The sequence below is a fragment of the Asparagus officinalis genome, chromosome 4 (genome assembly GCF_001876935.1).
Source record: "Asparagus officinalis chromosome 4, Aspof.V1, whole genome shotgun sequence".
Classification (NCBI taxonomy): domain Eukaryota; kingdom Viridiplantae; phylum Streptophyta; class Magnoliopsida; order Asparagales; family Asparagaceae; genus Asparagus; species Asparagus officinalis.
In genome coordinates, this window is record NC_033797.1 from 32834677 (window position 1) to 32845728 (window position 11052).

The window sequence follows — 11052 nt, forward strand, 5'->3', positions numbered from 1 at the left end:
CAATTGAAAGGAGAGGGGTGCATCGTCGATGAGCAACTTTCTTGATCCTCTTCAATGAATGGGCCTCTTCTGAAGGATCAAAACTTTCATGGCGATGCTTTGATCACTATTCTTTTTTAGGAGAAGTCTGAGTATGAGATGGAGCGGGAACGAGAATGGATGAGCGAGGCCTTTTTTTTACCAACCAGAGGCATTGTATCTTTTTCCTTTTCTTCTTCCCATTCCAAAACTAGATACCTGACTGTCATTATATTCGGGGAGGTTCGGATCACCTTTTCCTTAATCTTAATTGGGGCATCTGGTGACCTAGGTTGATCGGTGCGATGAGTGCGGTGAGCAGCGGGAGAAGTCACATACCCTCTTTGAAAGAAAGAAGATGGGAGACCAACTACTCCCTCCTCGTCGCCACTATTAAGCCCGACACCCTCATCCTCACCTTCAGCTCCGATCTCAGCTTCACCTTCTTCTTCAGAGGTTTTATCAGTGTTTGTGTGAAGTTCTTATTCACTCTCATCAGAATTGGCGATTTGCTTGCCCTTACTAGAAGATTCAAAAGACTTCTTCCCTTTTCTTGAAAGCATGGTCTCCTGGATAGCTTCTGTGGAGAGGTAACCTCTGCTTCCAACTGTGAGAGCTTCTTCTTCCTAGTGGTAGCATTAGCAGCTATAAGCCATTTACAATATAAAAATATCATCTGTAGGGGAGGCACGGCCAGAGGAAGATCAAACCGAGCATTCGTACAACCACCTATGCTCCAAAACCGAGCCCTCGCTCCATCGATAAGACCTCCACAATCTCTTAGGCGCTTGTTTGGGTTTCCAACGTACAGCTAGTCATAACCGAACTGACGAGCAAATCTGTAGGGTAGATACGGTTCGATGCTGCAGATGTCCTTAACCCTGAAAACCAAATAGCCGGGACAGATGTTCATCAACCATCCGAAACATCCAACATCTAATATAGTCCTTTCCCTCCTCGGCTCTTCAGTGTCCAAGAGTGTCTCATTATAAGTGCCGGAAAGGTGAAAGAAGCTTGGGAAGAATTCCCAACATTTGTGAACTTTGAACTGTCGGGACACTTCGTGCCATTGCTTAACCGACCACTTGCATTCTTCTAAAATTTACAGCAGAGGGAGATCTTGACTAACGGCTTTAGGAGCTAACATCAAGTCCGGCTGATGGAGAACTAACCAAGTCATCAAATAAGTATAAAGTAGTTTGATCTTAGGGACTGGGATCTCATTGGAGGGCTTCTTTCCTTCTTGTGCAAAAGTAGTGGCTAACTGACAGAGCCCACTGTGAATGTCCGCGATCATTGCTGGGAGTAGAGATAGCCTACGACCAGTCACTAACTGAACTATCAGATATAAAACTTCAATCGGCATTGCATCAGAAGGATGATGAGGGACCACACATTTTTTTTAGCCAAATAGCTAAATACCCGGCCATGAGAGTTGTCGGTCTAATCCTTATGCTAGCATGCCATAAGAACGACTTGAACTTAGTGCCCTGAGGAAATCCATCTTCTGAGCAAGAAGTATATGTTTGGGCATTGGTCTTCAACAATAGCCTGTTGATCTCTGACAGAGTTAAAGGAGGTAGTTCACATACTTCGTGACCCGAATGACCCTCGAGATTCTTGAAAAGATAGTCTGTAAATTGCTTCAGGTTGATTTGCGGAGATTTATTCTTAGCCGTAATCTCCATCTCTGCCATAGCCGTATGATAATAACACTTCAACTCCCACAGAGTGTCATAATCTATGGTGGCCCTTTCTTTCATCCGGTTGAGCTGATTAACTATTGGAAAGAATTCTTGGTAAGGCACATCGCCCATTGGTAGCCCTGAGACCTTCATCATCTCATGAAGAGGGAGTCCTAACTCTCTATTCTTAGTAAACAATGTGTTAGTATCTGGATTATAAGTCTCGAACAAGGCAAAGAAATGATCGACACTAATCTGCAGCCCATACATGCTGGCATGTATGAGGACGAATAATCCTTTATCAGCTAGCTCAAGCACGTAACTGGTCATCCTTGTCCACCACTTACCCATAGAAGAGTGGACCCAACCATAACACCTAAACTTCTTAATCAGAAGTTCTCTTCCCAATCGAGCCAGATGACTTTGTACTGTATTTTCCTTGAGCATTAACTCATTCTGAGGTAGATTATCTTGACCCAGAATACCAGGGTGAAACCCTCTGATGGAATGCTTATCACTTGATCCTGGGGTTTTAGCACCCTTACCGATAAACCCACAGTGGACGCGCTCATGATCCTCAATCAATATCCATGACATCTCTCGAGTTACTGCCAAATTCTGGAACTGCATAAGAGAGTGTTGGCGGGGAATCGATGGTAAATATCTACATACTGAGCCACACTCGTTCAACCATTGTGCTGGTTCACAGGAAAGATTCTCCGGATCCTCTACGGAGTCTCCAAATAAGTATTGTGGCTTCCTCTGGGGTTGAGTAGAATCCTGGTCCCGAATCAATGGAATGTCAGTAATCAACCGATGTAGAATACGATTATTCCCTCATCGTACAAGCTCGGGGACGTCCTTCGGACAGTTCGCACTAAATTAGGGGGCTTCTCCAATTAGAGGAGCCCCTTCATAATGAGCGTGCGTGGCACTGCTCTGCCCGTGACCTCTCTATCAAAGAAGGCCATGGAAGGAAAATTGACTGAAAAGAAAACAAAATTATATTTTATTGGAATCCATTTAAAAAAGATATTCTAAGGCCAAACAAGGGGTAGAATTCATCTCATGAATCCACAATATAGAGTCACTACCTTGTAGTAGGCGAGGTTATTTCAATTGTTACACGCACAAAAGGCAATATACATTGTCGTGTGCGAACACTACAGCGATATATCCGACCTTTTAAAATGCAGAACAATATGAGATCGCCCCTTTTTCCTTTAGATGTGTTTTGGCCAAGCAAAATAGCATCTTTTAGCATCGATCCCCGCAAAGGAGGATATCGGCTCTTCCCGAATGCCTCTCAAAGGATGGAAAACGAGGATCTACATACAGGATCCACAAAGTGCTAACTTTAAATCAACAAAAAGGTTAATAAGACATACCCCCATATGAAGCGACAGTGGGATCCACTCTCTCAGTTGCCATGGGAGGTAGATCTACTCCTTAGGACGTGAGATCTCTTAGGAGACATGACTCAATGAACCCTAGGTTCGGTTCTTATCAAGGATCGAGAGGAAACAAGACTCAATGAAGAAAAACGCGAGGAAAGAGATCAAACCTCGAAGGGGAAGTGTAGAAACCCTACGTTCTTCAAGAAAAATCCAACAAAATCTAAACCAAAGGAGAAGAGAAAGGGTCGAGAACTTTTTAGGAAGAGATTTGAAGAGGTTTTGAATGGGAAGAGGCAGCCAAGTGTGGAAGAAAAAGTACAAGCACCAAACTTTATTGGCCGCTGGAAACTCTTCGTATGCCTGTTCGTGAGACAGTCATAACTGTTTCGCACTTCTGAGACAGCTACACTATCTCGCACTTCCTAGACAGTTGTAACTATCTCGGAAGAAGGGCTAACACGAATTGTTCCCAATTGTGTTCAGGAAGCGTTCTTGACCCGTTTTCAATATATTTTGACACTCCAATGAGTATACAAGTATAAACTGCATCTCCTTGAACCTCCCAATGGGTACACGAAGTTAAACTGATTCTCAAAAACTCTGAGGAGTACATGGGTATAAACTGATTCTCCACACTCCAACGTCTTAAGAGCCTAAACTGTGTAGATTCCATTTAACGTATGAGTATAAACTATGTTTCCATCGCAATAAAGGTCGACGCCAGTCAACGCGTCGATAACTTTGCCAAAACAAGGCGTAGATAAATTCTAAGTCTAAGGATAATCCCTGGGAGTTAATTCATAATTAGATACGAACTTTTGAAAAGAATGATTAGTTCATCGTCGATCCAACAACACGAGCTAATTCAGCAATCAACACAACAGCTTCAGTTCGAGAGTTTAACAATGGTCAAGCGATAAACGCAGCATCGGAAAAATTTTAGTTATTCAACAAAATACTGAATAGACTAAAAAATGGAGAAGTCAACGAAGCAAAGTAGGAGTGTATCATATCTAAAGTATCCCAGCCTCCTCTACAAAAGATTGAGGCAGAAACACTTTGGAGGGGATATCTGTAGGCGTCAAAAATTACCTATAGATTACCATACATAGCTCAAGATGGAGAGAAGGCGATAAACATCATCATATGGATTATAGAGGATCCTCCAAAGCTAAAGATCAACTAAAGAATGCACAAGAAGCGCATCACACAAGTTTCGAGGCACAAAACACGTCTCAGGAACTATGAGAAAATTCGTAGTTTCCGAGACAGTGTCGGCTGTCTCGGAAGCTATGAAGGAAACTCATACTTTTCGAGATAGTTGTAGCTGTATTGGAAGCTATGAGGAAAACTATAGCTTCCAAGACACATGCAACTGTCTTGGAAACTAAGCTGAATTTAATGACGGTTTTCTCAAGTTTTGTGCAATCCACGTGGTTTCATAACTACTGGGAATCATTCATGAACATGGGGGAGACGTTACAAGCGGAAATCACGTCAATAACTGTCAAAATAATAGCAATAAAACGTGGCTAAAGCAGTTACAAAACGGCCAGAAGTAGGTCATGCTTTCGAGACAGTTGCAACTATCTCGGAAATGGAAGTTATTCGACACGACTCCTTTTCAACTTTAGACTTCAGTTACAGTTCCTATGAGCTATAAATACCCTCCTATGACCATTATTGATGAGGACAGAGCATTTCAGAGCAGAGGGAAGCAAGGACTTGAGCATTTTAGTGAATTGCGAACAAGAGAGAAAGAGAGTCTTCATCATGTTCAAGCACTTTTAGACCGTTTTATGATTCCTTGAGATCTAAGCTTTGACTTGATCTTGAGAAGAGTGTTCATCTTACATCGATAAGATATTCACTTATTTTCTTACTTCTAAAACGAAGCAAGAATCCCAAAGCCTTCACGATTCAATCTGAATCTGTGATTCGGTGGTCCACTGGCTAACGCACCCCCGGTAAAGGCAAAGATCCCACGCAGGTAGCGATCCAAAATGATCTAGCGTGTGTTTCTAGGGAGCACTTGTAATTTGGCTTTGTTGTAAAGAGTAGTTTTACAAAGCACAAGGCTTTTTCTTTTGTATTTATTGTAATCGATAAACAGTTATAATGAATTCTACAATGAAATTTGTTCCTGATGCAAACAAGTACAAAATGGTTACAATCACTCAGACACTCGAACAAACTCTAACCAATGATCTCTCAACTTGCTCACAAGTTCTCCCTCTCAAAGTGGTCAGAATACTCTCAAATCTCTGGTTAAGAAACCTTAAAAACCGTGTTTCAATATGTATATCAAAACACAAAACCAAACAGGTCAGAAAACAAATCCAGGCCCAGTCTGATGCGCGGTCGACCGCACCATTGTTGGCGGTCGACCGGCCAGTAGACTGAAAAATTAGTCTAACACTTACAGGGTTCATGAACCAACAAACATCTTGTATTTGTTTACGTTTTCGGTCGACCGCACATGTCGTCGCGGTCGACCGGACAGAACCAAAATCTGTAGTTCTGAGTTTTCCTGAGTTTCGCTGTTTTCTCTTCACATGACACTAGGGGTGCACAAGAATATCTATATTCATGGATATATCATATCTGTATCCATTAGGATATAGATATGGTTACTAAAATTATACAACCGATAAAATATGATTATAGAAATTGTTATGTAGTGAATTATCCGGATCCATATCTGGAATATGGGAACATATGTTGATCATACAGTTCTATTTTAATCCTTAAATTAATTGATTTGAGACTTAATTTTGATGATCAAAAGATCTAATCTTATCTTTTCGATCAGATATAAGGAGAGTTGGTTGTAAAGTTGTGTTTTAATCCTTAGATTAATGGGTTTGAGAATAAATTTTAGTGATTAACACATCCATTCTTAGCCAGGGCCGGCCCTGAGGTTTGGGTTGCCCTAGCCCACTCCTCCTCTCCCGCTACCCTTCCCTCTCCCCCCCAGACCCCCACCACGTCTTCTCCCTCCTCCGAACCTCCTCCTCCTCCCTCCGTCGCTGCACCCGCTGCTGGTTGCCCCCTGGCCCTGAGTTGCCCTAGCCCCGGGGCTTGGTGGGCTTACCCCAGGGCCGACCATGTTCTTAGCTTTTCGATCAGATATAAGGAGCATATTAACGAACTCTCTTATGTCACATGAACAATATATTATTTTCAATATTATTTTTCTTTCTCTTATTGTTATATCTGTATATGTATCCATTGATAGCAAGCAAACACGAATATAAGAAGTAGCACATTCAAGTTGTAATCAAACCGTATGCACCCCTACATGAGTTGGTATTTTCAATCATGGATATGTTAGTAGTTTGAAGTCAAATGCATGCAAAGGTGTTAGTCTAACAAGTTTAAAAAGAGGTTTAAGTGATAACTTTGAAGTTTAGAGAGGTTATTTGCCAAACTTAAGGGGAGTTTCGTGAAATATAGTTATTAGATCCGGTTCATGTTGATCTGTCAGATCATGACAGAGTTAGCACTAGGGGTGAGCACGGTTCGGTTCGGGTCGGTTTTTACCAAAATTTGAACAACCGAACCGAACCACCTACAATTCAAAACCGAACCGAACCATTGCAAATCGGTTCGGTGCGGTTCGGTTCGGTTTGTTCGGTTCTATCTTCATCAAGTATAACTTCACTTCAATTGATCTTTTATATATTCTTATTACCCTATGCCAGCATGTATTTATTTTTTAACTTCACTTCAATTTATTATTCTTGCTCATGTATGTATACTGTTTTAAAGTGAAGTAACTTGTCCTTTTGGATTAAATACTAGACTCTGACGTTGTAATTTTTTAGTAACGGACTTGCTTTGTCTTTGGGTAAACGGGTAAACGGGTAGGGTTTGAGGCAAGGGAATATATTCGGTTGGTTCGGGTCGGGTCGGTTTGAAAAATTGTCAACCCGAACCGAACCGCCTTACCCATAAAACCGCTTTTTTCGGGTCGGTTCGGTTCGGTTCGGTCGGTTTTTTCGGTTTGAACCGAACCGTGCTCACCCCTAGTTAGCACAACCCATAATGTAAGATCATGTGTCTGTCAACCATTATGTTATTTTAAAAGACACCATAGACACACACAAAAACACACACATCATACTTGTTTCAAAAGTATGAGTCAGGGAAAAGCTTTTTAATGGTCAATATTACCCTTCACTATTTTGGACATTTCATTTAAATCTTAATCTATCCTAATCATAATCATATCTTATCTTAATCTCATGTGAACTACCTACAACTTAATAATTTTTAGAAAATAATATTAATAAAAAATTTGAAATAGCTCCACGATATTAATTTGTTAAGGTAAAGAACTAATAGGCGTAATATATGAAGTATTACTAAATAATCCAAACTTTCAAAAATTACGCAATGTCCTCAAAATTTTAAAATTACATAAAAAATTCTAACATTTCAGAACATAAAATAACAAACATGGAATCTAAAAATCAATAGTAGCCTCTAAAGAATTTAAAATCAGCAATTAACACTGTCAACATTTAAAAAATTATAAAAACACCCTCAAAATTTTAATATTAAAATGGCAACCTAAAATTTTGAAATTTCAAAGCTTGTAAACGACAAAGATGAATTCAAGGGATTACCATCATGTAGCTAAAATTTTAAAAGTTTATAAAAACTTAAGTTATAAAAGTTATAAAAAACTCTTCTAAAAATTAAAAATGACAAAACACTAAAATTTCAAAACCCATGACTGGTACATATTGAATCTAGAAATCATCACCGAACGACTAGAAATTTAAATTTTATAAAAGACAATCTAAAGTTTTAATAATTGTAAAAACTACATTCAAAATTTTAGAGTTGCAAGAAATATCTTAACATTCAAAAACTTACGACCAACCCATGAAACATGAAATTACAAGCCCAACTTAAACGTTAAAATTTTTAAAAAACACTTTCAAAGTTTCAAAATTTTGAAAACACACCCTCAAAAATTTAAAAGGGCTAATTTTAGAAAACCCCTCAAAACTTAGCAAAGAAAAGAGTTGTTTTTTGATATTCTTTCATTAAGGTACATAAATTCAACTTCTAATTTTAAGGTTTACTATCCCTTTTCTGTGTCTAGATATCGTCTAACTTTTTTTCAAAAAAATAATAATAAAGGCAAGGAAGCATTGATGTTGGTTCAATAAAAAATAAAACCGAAGAAATAAAAAACACTGTTTTCTGAATATTTTATACAATAACTTATTTTTTAAAAGTAAATTAGGAATCTTTAGAAGCGATTTACGCGAATTTTTTTAGTAATTTTATATGCTTATGTGGATGTTTTCATTATATAAAAATGTACTAGAGTTAGTGTAAATCTTTATTTTATGATTTTTTAAAGTCTATTAAGGATTAGGAATAAACTTCATATTCTATTTTATGTTCAGCTTAGCCCACTTTTAGCAATCATTTTATCTTTTTAGCTTTAATTATTCATCTTTCTTTTATAATGCTATTCTTTAAGTGCTTTTCACATTTGCAGCACTATACTTCCTCAGGTCAAGCTTAATTTCTTGTCGGTCCAAATAACATAATAATTGAAAATAGTTTCGAATTATATTTGTTTCCTATCAATTCAATTATCAACATTAAAACTTAAACCGAGTGCAACTCATTTAAATGAAAATCAAAGAAAATAAATTATCATAATGCAAAATTTTAAAGACATATTTGAGAAAAAGCTATCAAAGTTAAACACAAAAATAAATTTTAGTAAGGAAATAAACTAAAAATACATAACCATGATATTTAATCAGGTGCTTTGCACGTGCATTAAACCTAATGTATGTGTGTGTAGATATATTCATTTTTGTTGATGGTTTATATGATCACACAGTCAGTTGGGATCCAGAATAGGATCGTTTCTCTTAGGCCCTCAATGAAGTGAGGTAGAGGAGATTGATGAAGGGACCGTTTCCTTCTCCGACTTTATGTCGGGTTCTTAAATTAGGGAATTGAAAAGTTTGCACAAGTAGAAACCCGTGAGAGGATGGGGACCGGTTCCCACGTTGTACCACCAACGATCAAGTCAGCTGGTAAGCTTGAGTGGGGAAGATGAAGAGCTTTAGTGAGTTCTTGTGTGCAAGTATTTTTTGCAGATAAGGGAGATTTGGCCTCCTCCACTCCTCCTCCCCCTCCTCTCCTCCTCCTTCTTAGGTTAAAATAGTACATGTATTTATACTGAGGGGGTAAGGATAGATTGGTCACTTCGGCCGAGAGCAGAGAGGCGGTGGCGAAGTGTGGCCTGGCAGCTGAGTCAGTCCTTACTGTACAGGTGTCGGTAGGAGGTTGGGGGGAGAGGTCACATCGGCGTGGATAGAATGCCACCGCATTGCCCGGGAAGTGATTGATGGCGTGACAGAGCCCACGTGTATGACAAGTCATGTAGACTATCAGGGCTAGGTCATGATGGCTCATGACTGGTGTTGATCGTGGTGCGGACACGTAGCCAGGGGAAGAAACTCGAGGCAGATATTATCCTTCAGCTTAACCGAGAAGGAACACCCCTCGAGTCGTCTTCGTAAGGCGTCGAGCAAATGGTCGAGTGGACCCTTGACGACTCACCTTCAACGAGAGGGTCGACTGGTCCCGGCTCTCAAGTCGACATGAGGAACATTGATTTGACGAGTCGGCAAGATCGGGACCTCTGCTGGGCTCGGGCCACCAAGTTGATTGGGGCCTGGCTTGCAGAAATATATCCGTCCGTCGTTTGGCAAGGATCTATATTTTGGCGAGTGAGAATACCATAGCAATTTTATTTGTATTTTTGAATTAAAAATGTGTTTGATATTAATTCTTTAATTTATTAGGTGTTGTGCAACGGACGTTTTGAGCCGACTATTCATCGGGTGACAACCAGGGGTAACGGACACCGTTACAGTACAAACTGTTCATCAGTTCCAAAAAATGAGACAGTCGTGCAACCTCCAGAAGAATTGGTAGATACCGAGCATCCATTACTGTTCAAGCCGTTCTACCATCCTGACTACCTTCGTTTTCTTTTCTCTGAAGGGGGAGTAAAACACAATCCGAATGCTCTTAAGGTTTTCTCTGGCATAAGTACTGCAGCCAGGGAAGGAAAAGCTGAAGCTAATTGAGTTCCATTTACGCATATGACTATGGTTAATTATTTACAAAATCACTTGGTACTTCCTCATCAGTTGCATTGCTATATGGAGTGTAGTTCCTGTTCCTCGATCTTTTGTTGTCTGTGTGTGCGAATAAATTAATCTCAATACTTTTTCTATTATAATTTCCTCGTATGCGTTACTTTCTAGTGGACTAGTTCCTTGTTTATGTTCCTATCGAGAGTATGCGAATAAATTTATATATTAGTGTGTGTTGGTATTCTCATGATCTGTCTAAATTTTTATGGATCTAGGATGCGAGCCTAGGGCGAGAGTAAACAAAATTTGCCTGCTATTTTTCCGTTATCACACAATATGTAGCGGAAATTAAAATACATTGATAATAACACTAAACAATAAACAAAATACCGATTAAACAATCAGAGCACCCAAGAATTTTTGTAGTGGTTTAGATAAACAATCCTAAATTCACTCTTTCGGCTCGCAAAGAGGCTTCCTACCTTTTAAAAATATTCCCCTGAATCACTGACCCGATTCATTAGGCATACAAGACCGCACCCTAGATTATCCCAAAAACTAGTCATCTAACCAAACTCCTCACAACGAGTTATCTATACCCCTAGCAAGTTCCCAACCCTCAATTCAACCATCTTGAGTACACTATAAAAGTAAGATTAATTTGATTAAATAACAAAAGACCATTTACGCTCAATTAGACAAATCTTACAGCCCTTTTCGCTTAAGATCAAAATCCAAGAAGATTTAATTTGAGATCTGGAAACTTGATGCAGAATATAAGATCCAAGATCGGCTCTCCTCATTGTA

The 11052-nt window shown here is 39.3% G+C and overlaps 1 protein-coding gene across 1 annotated transcript in view; it reads left to right on the plus strand.

Moving 5' to 3' along the window:
* The window catches only part of LOC109838468 (2-oxoglutarate-dependent dioxygenase AOP2-like), a 38109-nt gene extending 27861 nt beyond the window's left edge, over nt 1–10248 (plus strand). The window contains exons 3-4 of the mRNA XM_020406911.1: nt 9949–10077; nt 10151–10248. Of these exons, the coding sequence (XP_020262500.1) occupies nt 9949–10077; nt 10151–10159 (138 nt within the window). The 3' untranslated portion in view covers nt 10160–10248. The remainder of the gene's footprint in view (nt 1–9948; nt 10078–10150) is intronic.